Source organism: Balaenoptera musculus, chromosome 1 (genome assembly GCF_009873245.2).
Source record: "Balaenoptera musculus isolate JJ_BM4_2016_0621 chromosome 1, mBalMus1.pri.v3, whole genome shotgun sequence".
NCBI classification, from domain to species: domain Eukaryota; kingdom Metazoa; phylum Chordata; class Mammalia; order Artiodactyla; family Balaenopteridae; genus Balaenoptera; species Balaenoptera musculus.
This window is the reverse complement of record NC_045785.1, coordinates 104,225,521-104,253,249: the sequence shown is the minus strand read 5'-3', so window position 1 is coordinate 104,253,249 and position 27,729 is coordinate 104,225,521. Positions and strand designations below refer to the sequence as shown.

At 36.9% G+C, this 27,729-nt stretch overlaps 1 protein-coding gene across 1 annotated transcript in view; it reads left to right on the top strand.

The window, feature by feature from the left end:
- Positions 1–27,729, top strand: part of SPAG17 (sperm associated antigen 17) — a 222,063-nt gene that overhangs the window by 144,331 nt on the left and 50,003 nt on the right. The window contains 5 exon segments of the mRNA XM_036865025.1: positions 1,151–1,329; positions 1,919–2,078; positions 6,690–6,907; positions 10,941–11,085; positions 12,761–12,915. Coding sequence (XP_036720920.1) covers positions 1,151–1,329; positions 1,919–2,078; positions 6,690–6,907; positions 10,941–11,085; positions 12,761–12,915 — 857 coding nt within the window.

The window sequence follows — 27,729 nt, the reverse complement described above, 5'->3', positions numbered from 1 at the left end:
TGTTAATAAACCACTTCTTTTTCCTCCTGAACCAATGCCATTTTATTTTAACTTTTAATACAGAAAAATATAATACATAATATAACAAGTACTGATGTGCTGATCAGACAAAATAAAGATTTCTTTTTGTCATACTTTAATCAAAATATATTTTTAAAATTACAGACACGGCTGTAACCCCAAATTTCCCTCTACAGTCTATTCCTTCTCTTTCTCCTATAGTGAACACTAACAAGACTTAGATTTTTGTGCAAATAGGTTTATACAAATGTGCTATATGTATGCCTTCAAAATAACAAGTAATGTTAAGTTGTAGATAATGCAAAATTTACATAAATTATATTTTATTGTAAATATTTTTCTGCAAATAGCCTTTTTATTCAATCTCTATTTTGGATATTCAAGGTGATACACATTTATCGAATGTATTTCTTTTAAAATCTAGATAACATCTCATAAATAAATAGACTGTGATTTTTTAATAGACTCCATCACTGACAGACATTGGATTTTATGTTATTAAACCACTTTTTAATGGAGAAGAGGAAATTATTCAGTTAGCGAAATCTGAGTAGCTGCTGTGTACCAGAAATTCTCAATAATAATACTTTCTTTTGGAGGAATTTATTAGGTGTTTTCTCCTTGATTGCCAGCTAAGAGTAGAACTCTGAGAAAAATCTGGACTTGGTTAGAGATGAGAGGGTCGTGTTAACTTTGAAAGATGATAAATGATTTAAGAAGGGCAAGCCTGAGTGAGGGACTTCCCCTGGGGCTCCAGGGAACTGGGGGACCCCAGGGGAACATTGTGCATCCAGGGTGAGAGAAAAATACCAATGAGGATAAAAGGCAACATCTAAGACAGAATAACTCTCTCCCTTCCTAATTTTGCCCTGAAATGTTCTGGACATCATTAGAAACACTGGCTTATATATGGAGAAAGTATGTATTAAGTACTTGTAAATGACCTTATTTACTACATGCGACTATAAGAAAGGCAGCAAAGAACCAGTACTCTGGGCCATCTGTCATGACATGAAAACTGCCCTAGTAACCAGATGTAGACAAAAGAATGAAAACAATGAAGCAGGAAGATAAGATCCCAGGCATACAGCATTGCACAGTTCTCAGTAAGCTCTTTTTTCTTTTTAAGATCAATATGTTATAGACGAGGAACCCACTTGGGACATCATGGTCCGACAGAGCTACCCCCAGAAGGTGAAACACTATGAATTCTGTAAAACAGTGATGCCACCTCTGGAGCAGGAGGCATCAAGAGTTATCACCAGTCAAGGCACTGTTGTCAAATACCTGTTGGATGGATCCACACAGGTAAAAGAATATGTTAGATAAGTTACTCTTTCCTGCTGCAAAATAAAATGCAAACAAGCTAAAGGTGAGGGACAGTACTATGACAGAGAAGAGAAACAACTCATTTGAAAATGAATGATGCCTTAAAATGGCAAAGAATAATATAGTTGGAAGAAAAAACACTGCCTTAGATGCTATACATACTATACATACTAGATAGATATTGATAGAAACTAAATGTTTAAATACGTGATAAAGTTTTAAATGTAGTCATTAGAAAAATTGAAATAGGGTAAATAATTTCCCAATTACATAGGGGAAGGGTGAAGAATGGGAAAACGTAAAACAAGTCAATCTGATAAAAGATAGGAAATGAAACAAAATAGAAAGTAAATGGAAAACAAAGTAATATTATTGTGCTGGTTATTAATCTGTTGTCTCTGAGCTCCAAATCTACCCTTCTATAACATGCTTTATGCTGCTGAGTCTGGATGTCGGCAAATAGCATTCCTTTGAGTTATTTTTAACCTATTTCAGTTTGACACACAGTATTGTTAACCAGTTTCTTCCTCGTTTCTGAGAATGCTGAAATTTTTTGCTTTTTCTTCAGATTCTCTTCGCAGATGGTACTGTGAGCAGTAGTCCCAATTCAGGGCCTGTTGGTCTTCCTGCTGATGCACCAGCAAGCCCTCACAGCGGGGACTTGATGGACACGGTTTCTCAGCAAAAATCAGAAACAGCACCATCAGAGACTGTCATCACAAAGAAAGGTAATAACCGAAGCCTCTCAATTTATCATGGATTTAATAAATCCAAGGGCTTAATAAATGCTCAATATTATTATTATTACACTTATCTTTTCATTGAATACATGCAAATTTCAGTGGGAATCACAGCATTACACATTGTTTCATGAATTGCTTTTATCTCTATGTAATAAATAGCAAACATTTTCCTACGTCATCATGTACTCTGACACGACATTAGCTCTAATGCCTACACTACTCTTTTAGGGTTAGGTGAGTGATCAGTGATATCAAGTCTCTGTGTAGGCTTCTCTGTCCTACTCTTTTCCCCGAAATCGCAAGAGGGCCACATCAGCTCCAGGCACGAGGGCCTCATGTCGTAACTTCCAAAGCAGAAAGGAAAGAGGGTGAACACAAGAGCTTTCAAGTGTCTCTCTTTATCAGGAAGGAAAATAGCCCCAGATTACACCAGTCTCCCCCACCCCCAGTGGGTCTCCTCTTATATGTCATTGACTAGACCTGGTTGGGGACCTAGGCTGGGAAAACAGCATCTGAAACTTTTGGCTTTTTTCTCAGGAGATGAGTACTACTAGTAAGGAAAAAGGAAGGTGGAGAAGAGTCGTGTAAGCAATCAACCATGTCTGCCATAATCTAAATTACAGACTTGCTCCCCTCCACGACACTTGCAATTTATACCCCTACCTCCAGCACAGTATGAAAATGTCTGCTTCCTCATACCCTTGCCAATGCCGGGTATTGTCATTCTTTTCATGTTACTCAGTCTGATAGACAATTAATGCATCTTATTATTATATTAATTTGCATTTCATTGATTACTGATGAGATTAAACATTTAAAGATGTTTGTTGCTTTTTTTTTTCTTTTTGTTAATTTTCTATTCACATCTTTCCTTGGTTTACTGTGGGATGTTCATCATTTTCATTTTAAGAGATCTGTATGTATAGGAGACGTGTGCTTGTGTACCAGGCACAATTCTGGATACTTCAAAATATTAAATCAGTGAATACTCACAACAACTCTGTGAGGTGTGTATCTTAATAATCTCAATTTACAGATGAGAAAATTGAGACACAAAGAGGTTAACTAACCTCCTTGAAGTCTCTCAGCTAGTAAGTGGTAAAGCTCGGATTTGAGTCTGGGCAACTAACCCCTAAATTACACTGTCTCTCAGGCATTACAAATTTTTCTCAATTTCTCACATGGCTTTAATGATCTGTGAGACTAAGATTTAGTCTTTTTCTCTCAGATTCACACATCTCACCACGATATCCAGTAACATTGTATAGAGGCAAAGTGAATTCTTTTTTTGATAACTCAAAATTTAGTGAAATGATATACTAGGTCATATGGTAGTTCTATTTTTAGTTTTTTGAGAAACCTCCATAACATTTTCCACAGTGACTGCACCAATTTACATTCCCACCAACAGTGTACAAGTGTTCCTTTTTCTCCACATCCTCTCCAACATTTGTTATTTGTGTTCTGTTTGATGATAGCCATTCTGAGAGGTGTGAGATAGTACATCATTGTGGTTGATTTGCATTTCTCTGATGATTAGGAATGTTGAGCATCTTTTCATATGTGATATCATATGATATTTGTCTTTGACTTACTTCACTTAGTATGATAATCTCTAGGTCCATCCATGTTGCTGCAAATGGCATTATTTCATTCTTTTTTATGGCTAAGTAATATTCCATGGTATACATGTATGACATCTTCACACCAGTCAGAATGGCCGTCATCAAAAAGTCTACAAACAATACATGCTGGAGAAGGTGTGGAGAAAAGGGAACTCTCCTACATTGTCAGTGGGAATGTAAATTGGTAAAACCACTATGGAGAACAGTATGGAGGTTCCTTAAAAAACTAAAAATAGAACTATCGTATGAAGTAGCAATCCCACTCCTGGTCATATATCTGGAGAAAACCATAATTCGAAAAGATACATGTACCCAATGTTCATTGCAGCACTGTTTACAATAGCCAGGACATGGAAGCAACCTAAATGTCCATTGACAGAGGAATGGATATGGTCAAGTTTTTAAAAAAATTCTGTCTGTGTTTGAAAAGTTGAAAACTGCATATATCCTGCAGCTATTGAGTACGGAGTTCTCTTTTTTTAATTTAATTTAATTTATTTATTTATATATATATATTTATGCAGCAGGTTACAGAGTTCTCTTTATATCTGTTAGATCAAATTTGTTAGTTGTGTTGTCCAATTTATATCCAGGTTCAGCAAACTTCTCTGTAAAGGGCAAGATAGTAAATATTTTAGACACTGCGAACCATATGGTCTCCATCACAACTACTAACTCTGCTATTGTAGTGTAAAAGTAGCCTTAGAAAATACATAATCAAATGAGCATGCTGTGTTGTGTTCCAATAAAACTTTTACATGGTCACTAAAATTTGAATTTAATATAATTTTCATACATAACAAAATATTATTCTTTTGATTTTTTAATTATGCAGAAATGTACAAAGAATTATTACTTCACAGACTGTACAAAAACAGACAGTAGGCCATATTTGCCTCACATTCAAACTTTGACATTTCTTATTCTATATCCTTATGGACTTTTTAATGTACAATGTCAACTTATTCAGCAGAAGTATGTTTAAATTTCCTGAAAGGGTAGAATAGCCTCTTCACTCCTTATAGTTTAATCCATATTTATTTTCTCTGAAATAATTATGTCTTTTTTATAGTCCTCAGCTTTGCCTTTATATATTTTGAGGATATGATTTTAGATACTTACAAATTTAGAATTGTTTTATCTTCATGGGGAATTTAACTTTTTATCAGTACACAATGACTTTTTATTCTAGGATTCTTTTTTACTCTAATGTTGATTTTGCTTATATTATTATAGCTACATCAGCTATTGTTTAATACTTTTCCAGTATAACTTTTTCCACACTTTATTTTACTTTCTATGGTTTGTGTTTAAAAGTGTGTCTTGTGAGCAGCATATAGGTGTATGTTTTAAAAATTAGACATTTTTGTGTTTTAACTGGAAGTTTTAAGCTATTTATTGCATAACAGATATTTTCTGAAAATGTCTTTATGTTGTCCTCATTCTTGAAAAATAATTTCACTGGGTGTAGAATTCTAGATTGACAGGTATTTTCTCTCAGTATGTGGACAATAACTCTTCATATTTTTCTTGCTTCCACTGTTGCTGTTGAAAAGTTGGCTGTAAGTCTAATTGTTGTTAGACAATCTAACTGCCTTTAAAATATTTTCTTTTTTATTATAATATCAATATGATTTAACTAGGTGTGGATTTCTTTTTATTTATCCAAGTGAGAATACATTGGGCTTCTTGAATCTGTAAATTAGTATCTTTCTTTCCTTGTGGAACTTTCTCAATATTATCTTTTCAAATATTGTTTATGATCCATTTCTTTCTCTTCTTCTAGAATTCCAATTAAATGTGTATTAGAGAGCTTTTACCTCTCTTTCATTACTTCTATCACATTGGCTCTCTGAGCTTCATTCTAAATAATTTCTACAGGTCTATCTTTCAGTTCTCTTTTAATGCTCTGGAAATACAAATAGGTCCAAATTAAATCTTAGGGCAATGGAAAGGCTTAGCTAAATATATCTGTCTTCTTTGGTTCCCCCAATTAGTTGAGTCTGCATCTTACACCAAGATCCATGCCCCGATGCACATTTCATGGTCTGAATCTAAAGGATCCTCCCGGAGACAACAATCCTTTACTATATTTTTTGCAATTTTTTTCTCAGTCTGAGTTTACTTCATCATCGAGGCTTGGCAACACTGGCAAATTTTGCCTACAGATTACTCATTATTATTCATACAAATGGAGTAAATCTACCTTGATAGAGGGATTGAGATAATATTTACAGGGTTCCATGAGGGTTTCTTCAGTTCTATCTTCCTGTTCTAATTGAATGGGTGTGGGGAGGGGTTGACAGGGGGATGTGTATCAGATGATTATCAATGTAGTAATTAAACTGTACAAATCCTCTCCATATGAGAGGCCAAGGATATGCTTGATTGGTAATGTTCTCCAGATCCAGGGCTGAAGAAAGATGTTTCCTGTGACTGAAAAAAATGACAAAATCAGAGGAATGAAGAGTTAAAATTATACCCTATTATACTAGAATATAATAAGTCAAAAAAAGGAATCTGAAAATTTCAGAGATACACAGGAGAAAATGGAGGCTTTGAAAACCAGGGTACAGGACCCCAAATCTGGAATCTGGGAGATGTAAGCAAGACCTAAAAGTGTACAGAAATTGACAAGAATGGGTATTGTGCCATGGAGAGTGAGCTGTGTATGCACGTGTATGTTTGTGGAAGGTGATGGGAATCCAGCCAAGGTTCAAGTGCCAAGATTAAGATATTTATAACCTGAAATTTTTGCTTCTTGAGAAATAATATAATTGATGAATACCACTTAGAATTTCTATGTGTCTGAGGTAACCTACACTGTATTAAAACTTAATGAATAATTCTATATAAGCGATATTATAGTTATATTGTTGCATTTGATTTTTTTAAATTTTTTTAAAAATTTTAAAATTTTTGTTGGAGTATAATTGATTTGTTGTATTTGATTTTACTTGAACTTCCACAGGAAAAAGTCAGAAAAATCAGTCATCAATGGCACATAAAAATGAAAGCCATGAACCTCCCCCAGAAACAATTCAAACAGTAACTCCTATGGAGGTTCACTTAGGCACCTGGTTTACAACTACACCTCAAGGAAATCGGATTGGCACCAAAGGATTAGAAAGAATAGCAGACTTGGCCCCATGTTTATCCTTTAAAACCACAGATCCTGTCAATGGAACGGTATGGCAAACTATTATATATTACAAATTTTTCTAAATCGTTAGGATTCTGAAACAACCCATGGAGGAATACCTGTCAAATAATAAATTTTCAATAACTATTTGTTAAGTAGTGGATGTATGGATGAATGGATGGATCCATCTTTCCAAATCTAAAAATATTGTGTGGTTCATTTGACCAGCATAGTGTATCATGAAATACTAATTCTTGAAGTGAGAGACAAATCATGAATTTTCTATTCCACTTTTAGGACATATGATTAATGATATCCTATATTTCTTTATGTTGAATGTATTTGTTTATATGTCTTATCTTCTAGAAGTGAGGGGCTATGATTTATTCCTACTTTTTGTGTGTACCTGACATGAATTATAGAAATTTGTTCATGATCCTTGACTTCAAATAATTTATGGTATATTTAATGAGATGCCCACATTAAATAACTCAAAAATTCAACACCACCACAAAGCAACTATAAAAAAGATTTTATTTATAACTTAAGAAAAAGTGACAAATGAGTGGTATAGTAAATAATGGTTTTGTTTATCTGTCAAGTGGATGTGAAATTGAAACCCCTGGGATGCACAATAGCATTTTCTATAGGCTTTCTGTTAGGGGGTTTGCATACATTCTCTCATTCAGGCCTCACACCAGTGTATATTATACAGATGAGGAAGCTGGGCCTCAGCAAGTTAAGTAATGTAACCAGGAAGTGCTGGAGCCAGGTTTAGAACCAGTCGTTGGGACTAAAAACTGGGCTCTTTCCATTCCTCAGCTATTCCTCTAATATCTTATGTGGAGCTTTGCAGCACCCTCTAAATCTAACAAGACAAAGAATTTCCTGCATGCCTTATTTCTGGTTTCTGGACTTCCAGCACTTGTTTACAACCACATGCTGATAGTCGAAAGCAAAATGTCTGCTTGCTATTGAGATAAATTCCATTATCTAACCAAATGTGTTTTCCTTTCTTCTTCAGCCTACTTCTGAAATAATTTCATAATCTCTTACATTGTTTGCTAGTTCTTTGTTGTGAGACTCAAGATACATATCATCTCAGGATGGTTTTTTTTTGGTCACTTCAAATGACTCACTTTTTTTTTTTTTTTTTTTTTATTTATTTATGGCTGTGTTGGGTCTCGTTTCTGCGAGGGCTTCCTCCAGTTGCGGCAAGTGGGGGCCACTCTTCATCGCGGTGTGCGGGCCTCTCACTATCGTGGCCTCTCTTGTTGCGGAGCACAGGCTCCAGACGCGCAGGCTCAGTAATTGTGGCTCACGGGTCTAGTTGCTCCGCGGCATGTGGGATCTTCCCAGACCAGGGCTCGAACCCGTGTCCCCTGCATTGGCAGGCAGATTCTCAACCACTGCGCCACCAGGGAAGCCCTAAATGACTCACTTTAATTCAGCCCTGATACAGATTATTTGGCTTAATATGCAAATTTGATTAATATTTCTTAGTTAATGACACTCAATTTCCTTTACTGATACCTAGCACCATTATGGAAGCACAAACCAAGATCCAGGAGCCTGGATTCAAGCATAGACACCCAATAGTGAAATTGCAATCACAACAATAGTAATAATATTTATTGAGCGCTCACTGTGTGCCAGGCCCTGTTCTTGGTGTTTTCCACATCCTAACTTGCTTAATTCTCACAACAAACTATTGTTGTTTCCATTTTACATATGAGACAACTAAGCTACAGACAGGCTAAATAATTTTTCCAAGATCACACAGCAGGTGGTAGATTCAGAATGTGGACCCCCAGGTTGTATTCTAGGTCTCATATGCTTAACCATTATGCAAATAAGGGGCAATAATCATATGAAACAAAATTGAGAATGGATGTGTGTTTTCATGATATCTGACATGAAGTATCACATTTTAGAGGAGTGGCACTGACCTTGCTGTGAGGCAATCATGGGTTTGAACCCCAAGTCACACTTCTTACTAGATATATGACTTTGGATGTTTCTAATCTAGGTTTCTTTACTCCTAAAATGGAAATAATAGTCATTACCTAAAATAGTTGAAAAGATTAATACCAGATTTAGCACCATCAGGTGTTCAGTAAATATTCTTTCTATTGTGTTCTTGCCACCACTAAAAATAATGATTATCTTACCCTATGGTGATCAGAAAATGTCAATGTTATGTGGTGTTATAAAATGTTGGAATAATTCTAAGTAATAATTTGTGAATATCTAAACTAGATAGGGAATTCCCTGGCGGTCCAGTGGTTAGGACTCTGCACTTTCACTGCCAAGGGCCCAAGTTCGATCCCTGGTTGAGAAACTAAGATCCCACAAGCTATGCGGCACAGCCAAAATAAATAAATGAGTTAAAGAGCTAGTATTTATCATTGCTAACTTGATGACCAATTAAGTGTGAATTACTTTACCAGCATTATCTCATTTAATCCATATAACATCTCTGAGGAATACTAGTGTTGGCTCCATTTTGCAGATAAGGAAACTAGGGCCCAGAGAAGGTAAGCAACTTGCCTAAATCACCCAGCCAGCTGTGGAACCAGAATTTGAACTCAGGCAGCTTAACTGCAGAGTCCATGCTCTCAGTCACTGCATTCTACAGCAGTATTTCTCGTTATACATATTCAATAGATAGATAGATAGATAGATAGATAGATAGATAGATAGATAGATAGATAGATAGATATAGATAGATAGACAGATATACATATCTGTATCTACCACTGGCTGAGAGTGCCAAAGATAAGAACTTAAAATAATGATCAGTGTGCACTTCTCTCTTATAGTGATTTCTGCCTACTATAAAAAGATATTTTAATACATTGTTGACAGTTGGGGTCTCCAGAGCAAACACTGAAATGAAATTTTTGGTACAAGATATTTATAAGGGACACCATTTGTGAAAGGAATGGGGAGACAGCAGGATTGGACAGAGGGAGAAGCTGAGCTGTGATGCAGACCCCACAAAGCCTTGGTTAGCTGGCAGGAGCTCAGAAGCCAGTGTCATCTGTCCCAATGTCCCAAGTCTGGGAGCAGGAACCATATCAGTGTACCCCTGCCTCACTCAGTCACTGGGCCCAGTTCACCTGGAACAATGTGAGTCAGGCAAAGCATCTCTCTGCAGCTGAGGCAGATGCTGGAAGAGCTGACATCTGGAGGCTGTTTGCCAACTTCACTCCACACAGCTGGGGAGCAAATCCTGTCTTGAAGGAAGATCTGGGCTATGCATCTCCATGCCTGCCACATCTTCACACACACATACACATCTGGGGGTTTAGAGCTTCTCTGGTGAACCATTTAGCTACAGGATACAAAGGTCTGAGTGTTCTTTCAGACTGAAGTACTTGCTAAGACTAAATGAATTTTTTCTGTGTTTCTTACTCTAGTCCACATTAAGTTTAAAACCCTTCACTACTGATTTGCCTGCCTTGGGATAAAGACTGTGTCCTTAATAATCTTCCCAGTTTGGTCCCTCACTCCTAACCTTGCTCTCACCGCTCTGCCCATTGCTCTCTGGGGTCCTTTGTGTCTAGTACCCCTTTCACCCATGCTGCGCCCCCTGCACCGACACACAAAATCCAAGCTCTGGCATTGCTTCCTCAGGGGAGACCAGACCACATCAGAACCCTCACTACAGACACCAGTGGTCCCTTGCTTATCTTAAACCTGTAGTTTCCAAGGGAGCAGGACCTGGGACAATTTTCCTGGACATACCTGGGTCAGATCAGGTATGTCAAATGTGCGACCATGGAAGAAGCACCAGTTTTGAAGTCAGACAGTCTTAGTACAGCATCAGCTCTGGCACGTGCTGAGTGACCTTCAGCAAGTTTCGTAACTTCTCTAAGCCTGAATTTCCTCATCCATAAAATGGGGATATCGTTGCCTGCCTCCCAGGATTGTTATAAATATTAGATCAAGTAGATGAGATAAAACTTTTACTTCTAAATAACCAGGATTTTGATGGTAATCAATGGGGTGTAAAAATAAGCACACTTGGGATTAACCACCTGACCAACTAATGGTGTTCTGCCTTTGTATGTTCAGGTTATGACAACTCGAGAAGACAAAGTGATTATCATTGAAAAGAAAGATGGTACTCGGATAGTGGATCATGCTGATGGTACCAGAATCACAACCTTTTATCAAGTTTATGAAGATCAGATTATTTCTCCGGATGATCAAGAGACAGGTAAGTTTTTTTTTTCTTTTTTTAAAATTTTTCTTTTATATTGGAGTATAGTTGATTAACAATGTCGTGTTAGTTTCAGGTGTACAGCAGAGTGATTCAGTTATACATATACATGTATCTCTTCTTTTTCAAATTCTTTTTCCAGTAGATTACAATATTCTATGTCTTTACAATAAGGTAGGTAGAAACCTCACTGATTTTTGAAAATACACATAAGAAAAATAATTTTTTTGAAGAATTCACGTCAACCAAAGAATACTCATGCAATCCAAATGAGGCCCTTTATTATGCTCTTTAGCCTAAGCTGACGTGGAAGTGATAACGGCTCTAGTTAGCTGATGGATAGTAATAGTGCCTTTTCCATTTTTACCACTAAAAACTTACAGCCTGGATTGGTAGCAACTAAAAGTTAATAATCATGACTCAACTGTCCTGCACATTAGATCTCAGACCTGTTTCCTTTGATCCTTAAGGAATCTAATTTGCATACATAGGTGACCTCAGGTAGGTCCTCCTTCAATTCTTTCTGACAATTCTCATTATCAGAAAGGTGATATAAGAGAAAAGCCAGCAGCAGCTACTAACGAACCAGAGTCTTTCATATTATCTAAAAGCCTACCACCCTTCCTAAGCTAAGTTTTAAAAAGATTTTTAAATAAAAATTATTCCGACTCACTTTTCTTTAATTCCAGAGTTTGTTTAAATGCTTCATTGCCAAATTAAGTGCAACAAATGGGCAAGTGACTGGAAAAAGAGGAACCTTTCCACCCTGCTAGTTAGAGTGAAAATTAAAAGAGCCACTTGGGTGGGCAATTTTAAAATATCTGGTAAATTGAAAATGTGCATATCATATGATACACTAACTCTACTTCTGGGTATATATAGAAAGACACTCTTATACATTTGAACAAGGAAACAGGTATAGGGGTGCTACTTGCAACACCAAGTTTAATATTAAAATATTGGGAAAACAAATGTCCATCAACAGCAGAATAGAAAAATAAAATGTGGTATATGCTTACAAAGGAGTACTATATAGCAATTAAAGGAAATGAAGTACACACATACATGCACCTATTTACACACACACATATATATATCAAGATGGCTAAAGGTCTCAAAACATTGTTAAGTTAAAAATTCAGGTGTAGAATGATACATAGAGTAATATATAACTTATGCAAATTTAAAGTGTACAAAATACTATATGTTGTTTTTGATACATACATTTTTATAAAAGTATAAAAATGGATTGTGAGAAAAAGGAATAAACCCAGAGATAAGGAGAGCAGTAAACTTCAACTTTATCTGTATTTTTTCTCTTATGTACATATTAAAAATGAAGAAAATATGGCAAAATATTAACAAGTGTTAATTTTGGTTAGTGAGCATGAATAGTTAAATTATATTTTGTGCTTTTCTGGATGTTTTCAATTTCTCAAAATAAAAAGAATGGTGAGAACAAAAGAGCACACTAAATTAAGAGATATTCTGGAAGAATGACTGCGTTGACATAGAGAGTAGCCCGCACTCCAGCCCCATGGAGTGAGTTCTCAGCACTGGATGACTTCGAGTCCAGGTAGCCAGGAGGCAGGAGCGCAGTCAGAGTCAGACGGCAGGCATGTTCCCCATGTGTGCGTCCTATCAGACCTGCTTCCCTTGCATTTGCCCACAGACGAAGGTCCTCCGAGGATCACTAGGCAGGTGAAGTGCATGCGGATTGAAAGTTCACACTACGCCACTGTCATCACCAACTGCGAGGACAGTAGCTGCTGCACCACCTTTGGGGATGGGACGTCTATCATTGCAAAGCCACAGGGAACGTACCAGGTGGGTCTGGGGGAGGATGAGGGGTGCCAAAGGTAAGTGTCAATTTGACTAAGAAAACCCACTCCTCGGGGGGCAGTGACCAGTCCTGCCACGTGCACGACTGTTGCTCTCTTGTCTCAGCGGATCTGAGAACACACTTCTCAATCTCTTTTCATTTATTCACTGTCTTTTTACAATCCATTCCAGAAAAACATAGTCCTGCTTGTCTTTAAATTCTTGGGTATTTGGGGATCAAGCTTATAAACCAGAGTGTATTTGCTGGGGATCCTTTATGTGGTAGGTGATGGGCACCGTGGGTGTTAGAAGCATTCAGTGCTGGCCTGTCCCTACCAGACCAGCTTCACCTCCTGCCACCTCTTATTCATTCTCTCTCTCCCATCCTTGCCACCTCCAGTCTGTCCCCACTCTACCTCATGTCCCCACAGGATGGAAGGACAGCTAGCCCAGCTGAAGCACAGCTTTGTCTTTGGAGGGCTGGGGAGGAGCACTGTTAGAAACTCCTCTGCCTCCTTACATTTCCCCATTAAACACAATCACCCGGGTTCAGCCTGCAGTCCCTTCAGTCTTAGAAGGATTTGCCTTTGCCTTTCCACTTGCTGGAGAAGGAACACAAGTGCCAGGGTGTCGCATCTAAGGTCATAGGATACTGAGAGCTCGAAGCCAGAAGATGATGGACAAAGACCTTAGTGACAAATGTTTGTTGCTGTGAAAGCTGTTGAAGCCAGTTTATCCCTCCCATCTCTCCCGATAATGTTATCCTACCCCGTCTTTACCCTGTGCAGATCCTTGTGTGGCAAGGAAGGTGCTGAAAGTGAGAGATGACTGTGAAATGTTGCAGTTGGAGAAGGGGGTGCTTTTTTTCCTATATAGCATTCAGAACGTCCAACTTTTTAGGCAGCATCCATGTGCCAGTATCATATGTCCTACCAGATATGATGGGACTCTCCTAAGATGCTGTGATGAGGCCTTATTTTTATCATGGCCCCAGACTCTAATCGTTACAACTATGGGGGCAAAGGAATTTTAGCACCAATGACAGTTACCACTGAACGAAGAGACATAACAGAAAAGAGATCCAACTTGGAGACCTTCAGTGCCTGACACTATTGTATAGCCGCTTGTTTGCCCAATCTCCTGAAACACAGACTAAGGAAGGATCAACCTTGATGGCTCCTTATTGAGAAACACACATATCTTAGTTCCCAACTGGAAAAAAAACCTCTAAGTAAGTTTAGCTGCACCTATTTTGTAATTCTGTGGTTTTATAGAATTGAAAGCTGACGTTCAAAAATACCTTCTGCCTGTCCTCTGTTGGACTTGGCACATTTGTCATTTATTCCTCACTCACCAGCATGAGAATATTGGGCAGTGTGATGAGGGAGGCCGGATTTTAGGGCAATGTATGAAAGAGAGAGTAGAGCTTGATATTGGCCACTATTGTACCTTGGCAGCACTAAAAAGATTATTCAAAACATCAGAAAGAAAGGAGGGGGGTATAACAATTGTTTACTTCTATGATTATAATGTGCCACAAGTGGGGGTGGGAACATCCACCCAGCTGGAGGGTTTCAAGAAGACAAGATGACAAATAATGGGTCTGTTATCTCCCATGGGAAATCTTTCTCTGTCCTGGGTTTAGGAACTAAAACCTGTTTCCCTAGACCAGAAGACCTACTGTCTTCTGGGGAAAGGTGTGTCTGTGTATGTGTGCGTGTGTTAGACTAAGCTTTGACTAACTCTTCTATACCAGTCTGATCCTGACTCCTTTGGGGGAAGATAGAGAAATGTAAGGAGCATTCTTAGGAATACTACTGAAAAGGACTTTAAAGTCCTTGTCTTTATCAGTACTACCACAAACAAACATCATAATGGAGGGTGCCTTGTCCTCTACTCAGTGTGTGAAATCAGTTGAAAGAGGCAAATTTATAGTAAATTCTGAGCATATAGGTATGTAAAACCATGAGAATTTTATTTGCTAACATACATACATATGTGAGTCATTGCTGTATTTTTCATGTTGAGTCTCTATGCTTCAGCACAGCTGTTTCCCCAGATTAACTTCCTAGAAGGCAGGGCATCTCCTTTTTATAGGTTTTCTTTTTGGCTCTTCTATATGGTTCCTTCACCTATGGTATGTCTTAATTGTGGAAGTTATAGGCCATCTTTTTCTGTCCAGAGCAGCTTTCAGTAAATTACAGAGTCAATCTGACAGTTTGGATCCATTTTGATGAGGACCTGTGGAGGCTGGGAAAACTGAAAATTTAACCAGCCACCAGTGCCTACTCTAAAATGTGCCTGAAACCACAGAGAAGCCTCAGAACTCATCAAGGTCCAGTGGAGTTCTCTGGGCCTGGAGAATGGTGAAGAGTCAATTTGAGAAACTTCCAGAAGGGTGGAGTAAGGACTTCTGAAAATCTACTCTCCCTAAAAACAACTAGAAACCTGGAAGTATTGTCAAAATCAACTTTTTCAGAAGTCTAGAAATTAACCAAAGGATTACAATATTCTGAGGATTGTTTATTTAAAGACAAAAAAAAAAAGAAAAGAAAAAGACTGAATCTTGGGAAGAACAGCAAGAATTGTGGTGATTTCACTTGCCATATTCCCCTCCCCTCCCCCAGCTCCATGGTAGCCTTGAAAATCAATGCTCTTACATGCAAAATAGCAGTGAAAGCCATCAAGCCAGCAGCCACTGAAAGAAGAAGAAAAGATTTAGAGCTCCACAAAATATTGTCAGTGTTTGAACTGTCTGGCCGTTCCCTGGAAACACCCACTCACAGGGGTAGTCTTTATCTGATCCGACTCTGAGCTCACTCCCTAAAAGCAGCCTTTTCCCCAAACAGAGATAATTACTTAACATTATAGCTGTTGAAGTGGCAATAACAAACAAGAGGCTGAACAAAAGAGTTAAAAGGAAAAGAAGGGGAACAAGAAGTCCACAGAGGTCTTTGAAAAGCTCTGAGGTATTCCCTGGAATCTGAAAAGCCATACTCAAGTGCAGGGCTGTGTGCATGCCCATAAAAGAACTCAGAAAGCCCTGATCTTTCACTCTTGCTGATCAAGAGGCTCTGCACAAGCAGGGGGTGAAGCTAAGGTGGAATTACAAACTTCCTGCTAGAGCACTGAAAAAATACGTCAATATGCAAATGGAGCCCTCAGCAGAAGCTGAAAGACCTATTAGTGTAAAGTACTTAAGAAAATATCTGCCCACTTATGAGCAGACCTCTAAGCAACCAAACAAACTATTAGGCCCACTCATACAGTAAACATAAACTTTAAAAAAATAGTTCAGGGAAATCACTGAATAAACAGCAACAACAACAAAGCAACAATAACAAGCCCTGGGGAAAGGATCTAATTTCCAGAGTTGTAGCATGATACTACTTGAAATGTCCAGTTTGTCAAACAAAAAATTATGAGACATGGGGGGGAAAAAGGGAAATTATGGCCCATAAACAGGATGGGGAGTGAGGAAGCAATCAATAGAAACTACCCCTGAGGAAACCCAGAACTTTGCACTTAAATAGACAAAGAAATTAAGTCAGCTGTTATGTTGAAAAAACTGAGAGAAACCTTGTGTAAGAAAACTAAAGCAAAGTATGAGAATGGTTTTTCCGCCAAGTATAGAATATCAAACATAGAAATTAGTTTTTTTTTAAGAAAGACCACATAGAATTCGGAGTTGGAAAGCATAATAACTGTAATGAAAAATTTACTAATGAGGCTCAACATCAAATTTTAGCTGCCAGAGGAAATAATCAGCAAACTTGAAAATAGGTCAGTTGAGATTAACCAATCTGAGGAAGAGAGAGAAAAAAAAATGAAGAAAAATGAACAGAGCCTCAGAGACCTGTGGGACAACCATAAGGCCTACTAACACATGCGTATTGAGAGTCTGAGAAGGAAAAGAGAGAAGGGCAGAAATATTATTTGAAGAAATAATGGCTTAAAACTTCCCAAATTTGATAAAAACTGTCTATACATGCAAGAATCTCGACAAACTTCAAGTAGGATAAACTCAGAGTTCCACACCTAAACACATCATAATCAAACTGTCAAAGACAAAGAGAGAATCTTGAAAGCAATGAGAAAAGACTCATCAAATATGAGGGATCTCCAATAAGATTAATAGCTGATTTCTCATCAGAACTATGGAGTCTAGAAGGCAGTGAGATGACATATTCAAAATGCTTAAAGAAAAAATCATCAACAAAAACTCATTCAGTAAAATTATCCTTCTAAAAATGAAAAATCAAGATAGTTCCAGAAAAAACAAAAACTGAGAAAATTCATTGCTCTTAGACATCCCCTACAAGAAAATCTAAAGGGAATCCTTCAGGCCGAAATGAAAGAACCTTACACAGTAACTCAAATACACACAAATAAATAAAGAGCAATGGTAAAGGTAACTACATAGGTAAATATAAAAGACAGTATACATGTATTTTTGTGACTTTTTTTTCATTTGGATTTAAAAGTCAACTGCATAAGGCAATAATTATAAAAGTATATTTATGTGCTTATAATGTATAAAGATGAAATTTTCGATAATAATAACATGAAGGGAAGAGGAATAGAGCTATATGGAGCAAAGATTTTGTATAATATTGAAATTCTTAGTATCAATTTAATCTAGATAGTTATAAATTGAGATGTTGTTTGTAATACCCAAGAAAAACTAAGAAAACAACTCAAAAATATATATAAAAGAAACAAGGGAATTGAAATGGCACACTTCAAGATATCTATTTAAAACAAAAGAAAGCAGTAATGGATGAATAGAGGGGAAACCAGAGACATAAGACATATAGAAAACAAATAGAGACTTACATTCATGCCATCATCGTGTTGCAGCCTTCTTCATCAAGCTGTGTGGCTGACAGGGTCTTGGTGCTCTGACCGGGAGTCAGGCCTGAGCCTCTGAGGTGGAAGAGCTCAGGCCTGACACCGGACAGGCCTGAGCACTCTGGACAGGATATTGGACCACCAGAGACCTCCCGGCCCCTTGTTATATCAATCGGTGAGAACTCTCCCAGAGATCTCCATCTCAATGCTAAGACACAGCTCCAACGACCAGCAAGCTCCAGTGCTGGACACTCCATGCCAAAAAACTAGCAAGACAGGACACAACACCACCCATTAAAGAGAGGGCTGCCTTAAAGTCATAATAAGTTCACAGACACCACAAAACACACCACTGGACGCGGTCCTGCCCACCAGAAAGACAAGATCCAGTCTCAACCACCAGAACACAGGCACCAGTCCTTTCCAAAAGGAAGCCAAAACAACCCACTGAACTAACCTTACACACTGGGGGCAGACACCAATAACAACAGGAACTACAAACCTGCAGCCTGCAAAAAGGAGACCCCCAAACTCAGTAAGTTAAGCAAAATGAGAAGACAGAGAAATATGCAGCACATGAAGGAGCAAGGTAAAAACCCACCAGGCCAAACAAATGAAGAGGAAATAGGCATTCTACCTGAAAAAGAATTCAGAGTAATGATAGTAAAGATGATCCAAAATCTTGGAAATAGAATGGAGAAAATACAGGAAACGTTTAACAAGGACTTAGAAGAACTAAAGAGCAAACAAACAATGATTAACAACACAGTAAATGAAATTAAAAATTCTCTAGAAGGAATCAATAGCAGAATAACTGAGGGAGAAGAATGGATAAGTGACCTAGAAGTTAAAGTAGTGGAAATAACTACAGCAGAGCAGAATAAAAAAAAAGAATGAAAAGAATGGAGGACAGTCTCAGACACCTCTGAGACAACATTAAATGCACCAACATTCGAATTATAGGGGTCTCAGAAGAAGAAGAGAAAAAGAAAGGGACTGAGAAAATATCTGAAGAGATTAGTTGAAAACTTCCCTATATGGGAAAGGAAATAGTCAATCAAGTCCAGGAACTGCAGAGAGTCCCATACAGGATAAATCCAAGGAGAAACACGCCAAGACACATGTTAATCAAACTCTCAAAAATTAAATACAAAGAAAAAATGTTAAAAGCAGCAAGGGAAAAGCAACAAATAACATACAGGGGAATCCCCATAAGGTTAACAGCTGATCTTTCAGCAGAAACTCTGCAAGCCAGAAGGGAGTGGCAGGACATATTTAAAGTGATAAAAGGGAAAGACCTACAACCAAGGTTACTCTACCCAGCAAGGATCTCATTCAGATTCGATGGAGAAATTAAAACGTTTACAGACAAGCAAAAGCTAAGAGAATTCAGCACCAGCAAACCAGCTTTACAACAAATGCTAAAGGAACTTCTCTAGGCAGGAAACACAAGAGAAGAGACGACCTACAAAAACAAACCCAAAACAATTAAGAAAATGGTAATAGGAACATACATATTGATAATTACCTTAAATGTAAATGGATTAAATGTTCCAACCAAAAGACACAGACTGGCTGAAAGGATACAAAAACAAGACCCATATATATGCTGCCTACAAGAGACCTCTTCAGACCTGAGGAAACATACAGATTGAAAGGGAGGGGATGGAAAAAGATATTCCATGCAAATGGAAATCAAAAGAAAGGTGGAGTAGCAATTCTCATATCAGACAAAGTAGACTTTAACATAAAGACTATTACAAGAGACAAAGAAGGACACTACATAATGATCAAGGGATCGATCCAAGAAGAAGATATAACAATTGTAAATATTTATGCACCCAACATAGCAGGACCTCAATACATAAGGCAAATGCTAACAGCCATAAAAGGGAATTCGACAGTAGCACAATCATAGTAGGGGACTTTAACACCCACTTTCACCAATGGACAGATCAACCAAAATGAAAATAAATAAGGAAACACAAGCTTTAAATGACACTTTAAACAAGATAGACTTAATTGATATTTATAGGACATTGTATCCAAAAACAATAGAATACACTTTCTTCTCAAGAGCTCATGGACCATTCTCCAGGATAGATCATATCTTGGGTCACAAATCAGGCCTCAGTAAATTTAGGAAAATTGAATTCATATCAAGTATCTTTTCCAACAACAACACTATGAGACTAGATAGCAATTACAGGAAAAAAACCTGTAAAAAATACAAACACATGGAGGCTAAACAAAATAACCAGGAGATCACTGAAGAAATCAAAGACAAAATCAAAATTACCTAGAAACAAAGGACAATGAAATCATGATGACCCAAAACCTATGGGATGCAGCAAAAGCTGTTCTAAGAGGGAAGTTTATGACAATACAATCCTACTGCAAGAAACACGAAAAATCTCAAATGAACAACATAATCTTACACCTAAAGCAATTAGAGAAAGAAGAACAGAAAAACCCCAAAGTTAGCCAAAGAAAAGAAATCATAAAGATCAGATCAGAAATAAATGAAAAAGAAATGAAGGAAACGATAGCAAAGATCAATAAAACTAAAAGCTGGTTCTTTGAGAAGATAAACAAATTGATAAACCATTAGCCAGACTCGTCAAGAAAAAAAGGGAGAAGACTCAAATCAACATAATTAGGAATGAAAAAGGAGAAGTAACAACTGACACTGCAGAAATACAAAGGATCATGAGAGATTACTACAAGCAACTATATGCCAAGAAAATGGACAACCTGGAAAAAATGGACAAATTTTTAGAAAAGCACAGCCTTCCAAGACTGAACCAGGAAGAAATAGAAAATGTATACAGAACAAACACAAGTGCTGAAATTGAAACTGTGATTTGTGGCAAATATATACAATGGAATATTACTCAGCCATAAAAAGAAACGAAATTGAGTTATTTGTAGTGAGGTGGATGGACCTAGAGTCTGTCATACAGAGTGAAGTAAGTCAGAAAGAGAAAAACAAATACCATATGCTAACACATATATATGGAATCTAAAAATAATAATAATAAAAATAGTGGTCATGAAGAACCTAGGGGCCAGATGGGAATAAAGACACAGACCTACTAGAGAATGGACTTGAGGATACGGGGAGGGGGAAGGGTAAGTTGGGACAAAGTGAGAGAGTGGCATGGACATATATACACTACCAAACGTAAAATAGATAGCTAGTGGGAAGCAGCCGCATAGCACAGGGTGATCAGCTCGGTGCTTTGTGATCACTTAGAGGGGTGGGATAGGGAGGATGGGAGGGAGGGAGATGCAAGAGGGAAGAGATATGGGGACATATGTATATGTATAACTGATTCACTTTGTTATAAAGAAGAAACTAACACACTATTGTAAAGCAATTATACTCCAATAAAGATGTTTTTAAAAAAAAGAAAATATTCCAGCAAACAAAAGCCCAGGACCAGATGGCTTCACAGGCGAATGCTATCAAACATTTTGAGAAGAGCTAACACCTCTCCTTCTCAAACACTTCCAAAATGTAGCAGAGGGAGGAACACTCCCAAACTCATTATACGAGGCCACCATCACCCTGATACCAAAACCAGACAGAGATGTCACAATTAAAGAAAACTACAAGCCACCATATCACTGGTGAACATAGATGCAAAAATCCTCAACAGAATACTAGCAAACAGAATCCAACAGCACATTAAAAGGATCACACACCATGATCAAGTGGGGTTTATCCCAGGAATGCAAGGATTCTTCAGTATATGCACAATCAATGTGATAAACCATATTAACAAACTGAAGGAGAAAACCCATATGAGTATCTCAATAGATGCAGAAAAAGCTTTCGACAAAATTCAACATCCATTTATGATAAAAACTCTCCAGAAAGTAGGCATTGAGGGAACTTACCTCAACATAATAAAGGCCAAACATGACAAACCCACAACCAACATTGTTCTCAATGTTGAAAAATTGAAACGATTTCTATTAAGATCAGGAACAAGACAGGTTGCCCACTCTCACCACTATTATTCAACATAGTTCTGGAAGTTTTAGCCACAGCAATCAGAGAAGAAAAAGAAATAAAAAGAATCCAAATTTGAAATGAAGAAGTAAAATTGTCACTGTTTGGAGATGACATGATACTATACATAGAGAATTCTAAAGATGCTAACAGAAAACTACTAGAGCTAATCAATGAATTTGGTAAAGTAGAAGGATACAAAATTAATGCATAGAAATCTCTTGCATTCCTATATACTAATGATGAAAAATCTGAAAGAGAAATTAAGGAAACACTCCCATTTACCATTGCAACAAAAAGAATAAAATACCTAGGAATAAACTTACTTAAGGAGACAAAACACCTGTATGCAGAAAACTATAAGACACTGATGAAAGAAATTAAAGATGATACAAACAGATGGAGAGATATACCATGTTCTTGGATTGGAAGAATCAATGTTGTTAAAATGACTATACTACCCAAAGCAATCTACAGATTCAGTGCAATCCCCATCAAACTACCAATGGCATTTTTCACAGAACTAGAACAAAAAATTTCACAATCTGTATGGAAACACAAAAGACCTCGAATAGCCAAAGCAATCTTGAGAAAGAAAAACGGAGCTGGAGGAATCAGGCTCCTGCACTTCAGACTATAATACAAAGCTACAGTAGTCAAGACAGTATGGTACTGGCACAAAAACAGAAATATAAATCAATGGACAGGATAGAAAGCCCAGAGAAAAACCCATTCACATATGGTCACCTTATCTTTGATAAAAGGGGCATGAATATACAATGGAGAAAAGACATCCTCTTCAATAAGTGGTGCTTGGAAAACTGGACAGCTACATGTAAAAGAATGAAATTGGAACACTCCCTAACACCATACACAAAAATAAACTCAAAATGGATTAAAAACCTAAATGTAAGGCCAGACACTATAAAACTCTTAGAGGAAAACATAGGCAGAACACTCTATGACATAAATCACAGCAAGATCCTTTTTGACCCACCTCCTTGTGTAATGGAAATAAAATAAAAAATAAACAAATGGGACCTAATGAAACTTAAAAGCTTTTGTACAGCAAAGGAAACCATAAACAAGACGAAAAGACAACCCTCAGAATCGGAGAAAATATTTGCAAACGAAGCAACTGACAAAGGATTAATCTCCAAAATATACAAGCAGCTCATGCAGCTCAATATCAAAAAAACTAACAACCCTGTCCAAAAGTGGGCGGAAGACCTAAATAGACATTTCTCCAAAGAAGATATACAGATTGCCAACAAACATATGAAAGGATGCTCAACATCACTAATCATTAGAGAAATGCAAATCAAAACCACAATGAGGTATCACCTCACACCGGTCAGAATGACCATTATCAAAATATCTACAAAGAATAAATGCTGGAGAGGGTGTGGAGAAAAGCGAACCCTCTTGCACTGTTGGTGGGAATGTAAATTGATGCAGCTACTATGGAGAACAGCATGTAGGTTCCTTTGAAAACTAAAAATAGAACTCCCATACGACCCAGCAATCCCACTACAGGGCATATACCCTGAGAAAACCATAATTCAAAAAGAGTCATGTACCACAATGTTCATTGCAGCTCTATTTATAATAGCCAGGACTTGCAAGCAGCCTAAGTGTCCATTGACAGATGAATGGATAAAGAAGATGTGGCATATATATACAATGGACTATTATTCACTCATAAAAAGAAATGAAATTGAGTTATTTGTAGCGAGATGGATGGACCTAGAGTCTGTCATACAGAGTGAAGTAAGTCAGAAAGAGAAAACAAATACCATATGCTAACACATATACATGGAATCTAAAAAAAAAAGAATGGTTCTGATGAACCTAGTGGCATGACAGGAATAAAGATGCAGACGTAGAGAATGGACTTGAGGATACGGGGTGGGAGAAGGGAAACCTGGGACAAAGTGACAGAGTGGTATTTACATATATACACTACCAAATGTAAAATAGCTTGTGGAAAGCAGCCACATAGCACAGGGAGATCAGTTCAGTGTTTTGTGGCCACCTAGAGGGGTGGGATAGGGAGGGTGGGAGGGAGATGCAAGAGGGAGAGGATATGGGGATATATGTATACATATAGCTGATTCACTTTGTGATACAGCAGCAACTAACACAACAATGTAAAGCCATCATACCCCAATCAAGATGTTAAAAAAAAAAGAAATAGAAAACAAATAGAAATTTGGAAGATTCAAATCTGACCTAATCAGTAATTACATTAAATATAAATGGATTAAACAACCCAATCAAAATATAGATATTGGAAGAATGGATTACAAAGCATGATGCAGCTGTATGCTGTCAACGAGAGATACACTTTATGGTCAAAGACACAAATCAGTTGAGAGTAAAAGGATAAAAAAGATATACCTGCAATAAGTAATTGAAAGGGAACTTGAGTGGCTATACAAATATCAGACAAAATAGACTTTACAACAAAATATTACCAGAAACAAAGAGGGTATGTTATAATAATAAACAGATTACTCCATCAAGAAGACGGCAACTACAAACATATTATACACTAACAACAGAGCCCAAAACACATGTGTATTTCCAGAGTTGTGCACTATACAAATTAAAATGTCCAGTTAAATAGTAAAAGTTGGCATATTTAAAAGGAAAAATAGACAATTCAACAATAATATTTGGAGACATTAGTACCTCACTTTCAGTAATGGATAAAAGAATAGATAAGATCAAGAGAATAAAAGACTTAATCAGCAGAATAAACCATGCAGACCTCCTAGACAAGTATAGAACACTCCACTCAGTAATAGAATACATTATGCTCAAGTGTAAATGGAACATTCTCCAGGAAAGACCATGTGTTACACCACAAAACAAGTCTCAATAGATTAAAAAGGATTGAAATCATACAAAATATGTTCTCCTACCACAGTGGAATGAAATAACACACAATGGAATCAATAACAAAAGGAAGTTTGGGAAATGCACAAATATGTGAAAAATAACACAAAGAATAAATCACAAGGAAATTTAAAAATACTTTGAGATGACTAAAAATGACTAAAAATAAAATTAACATACCAAAACTTAATTGAAGTAGCAAAAGCTATATATATATATATAGCTTTAAATGTCTATATATATACATATATATATATATCTTTAAATGTCTCTCTCTCTCTCTATATATATATGTATATATATATATGTAGCTTTAAATGTCAAAATGCCCATATTAAAAATGAAGATCTTGAATCAATAACCTAACTTTCCACCCTAAGAAACTAGAAAAAAGAAGGCAAACTAAACCCAAAGCAAGCATATGGAAGTAAATAGTAAAGATTAGAGTAGAAATAAATGAAAAAATAGAAAACAATAGAGAAAAATCAGCAAAACCAGAAGTTGGTTCTCTGATAAATCTTTAGCTGGACTTACAGGGAGAGATAGACAGACAAACAGAAAGAGAAAGAAGGGGTGGGGAGAGAGAAGACTCAAATTACTAAAATTAGAAATGAAAGAGAAGACATTACTACCAACCTTACAGAAATAAAAAAGATTATAAAGAAATACTGTGAACAGTTATACATCAACAAATTAGATAACCTAGATAAAATGGATAGATTTCTGGAAAGGCACAAACTACCTAACATAACTCGAGAAAAAATAAAATATCAGAATAGACCTAAAACAAGTAAAGAGATTGAATTAATAATTTTAAAACTTGGCAGACAGCAAAGCCCAGGCCCAGATGGCTTCATTGGTAAATTATACCAAACATCTATGGAAGAATTAACACTGAACAATCTTTCACAAACTCTTCCAAAATATAGAAGAGACAGACAGTAATAAGTGTTAGTGAGGATGTGAAGAAATGTAAAACCCTCATTAATTGCTAATGAGAATGTATAATGGTGCAGTCACTTTGGAAAACAGTTTGGCAGTTCTGCCAAAAATTAAAAATAGAGTTCTCATACGACCCAGCAGTTCTACTCCTGGGTAGATATCCAAGGGAAATTAAACATATATCCACACAAAACTTATACACAGATGTTGATTACAGCATTTTTAATAATAACAAGACTGTGAAAACAACTCAAATGTCCATCAACTCATGAATAAACAAAATTTGATATATCCATACAATGGAATATTATTCATCCATAAAGCAGAATGAAGTTCTTTTTAGATTTTATTGATTTTAATTCAATTTTTATTTTATAGTTTCATTTTTATTTTCTATTAGAGTATAGTTGATTTAAAATATTGTGTTAGTTTCAGATGTACAGCAAAGTGAATACATATACATATATTCTTTCTTTCTCAGATTCTTTTCCCATATAGGTTATTACAGAATATTGAGTAGAGTTCCCTGTGCTATACAGTAGGTCCTTGTTTATTATCTGTTTTATATATATTAGTGTGTATATATTAATCCCAAACTCCTAATTTATCCCTCCTCCAACCTTTCCCCTTTGATAACCATAAGTTTGTTTTCAAAGTCTGTGAATCTGTTTCTGTTTTGTTAATAAGTTCATTTGTATCTTCTTTTTAGATTCCACATATAAATGATATTTGTCTTTCTCTGTCTGACTTACTTTACTTAGTATAACAATCTCCAAGTCCATGCATGTTGCTGCAAATGGCATTATTTCATTCTTTTTTATGGCTGAGTAATATTCCATTCTATATATGTACCACATCTTCTTTATCCATTCCTCTGTTGGTAGACATTTAGGTTGTTTCTATGTCTTGGCTATTGTAAATAGTGCTGCAGTGAATATTGGGGTGCATGTATCTTTTTGAAGTATAGTTTTCTCCAGATATATGCCCAGGAATGGGATTGCTGGATCATATGGTAGTTCTATTTTTAGCTTTTGAAGGAACCTCCATACTGTTCTCCATAGTGGTTGTACCAATTTACATTCCCACCAACAGTGTAGGAGGGTCCCCTTTTCTCCACACCATCTCCAGCATTTATTGTTTGTAGACTTTTGGCGATGGCCATTCTGACCTGTGTGAAGTGATACCTCATTGTAGTTTTGATCTGTCTGCCACAAGCCAACCCCTTCCGACGGCCCTCGCTGCTCAGGCTGGGACGCCTCTCCCCGCTCTGCCCCCACCGTGGAAAGTTAAGTTTGAAGAGGGGGGAAGAGAGAAACACGGACATGAAGAGGAAGATCCATCTGGAGCTGAGGAACTGAACGCCGGCAGCTGTTCAAGAACTTGTCCGGGACAACTTCAAATCAAATGATGGGAAAATTGAGGGCTTAATGGCTGAATTTGTGAACTTAGAGTTCCTCAGTTTAATAAATGTAGGCTTGATTTCAGTTTCAAATCTCCGCAAACTACCTAAATTGAAAAAGCTTGAGCTCAGTGACAATAGAATCTATGGAGATCTGGATATGTTAGCAGAAAAACTTCCAAATCTCACACATCTAAACTCAGGTGAAAATAAACAGAATGAAGTATTGATACATGCTACAACATAGATGTATCTTGAAAACATCATGCTAAGTAAAAGAAACCAGACAAAAGAGGCCACATATCACGTGCTTCCATTTATATGAAATGTCTGAAATAGTCAAATCCATAGAGACAGCAGATCAGTGGTTGTCAGGGGCAGGAGTGATGCAGAGTGACTGCTAATGGAATCAGGGTTTCTTTGGGGGGTGATGAAAATGTTCTGGAATTAGTGATAATGTTTGCACAAGTTTTTGAATATACAAAATCCACTGAATATACACTTTAAAATAGTGAATTTATGCCATGTGAATTATATCTCAAAAAAAGAGTCTATCTGAACCAGAAGTCATTATACAAAAGCTATTACTTAAGGACTGTGTCAACCACCATAGGAATAACAATAAATAAAAGCTTCTAAAAGCATTTGTCCCATAGCTTTTACTCTCTTGGAGATGCTTCTTGCCGAAGAACATAAAAGGATTCCAATT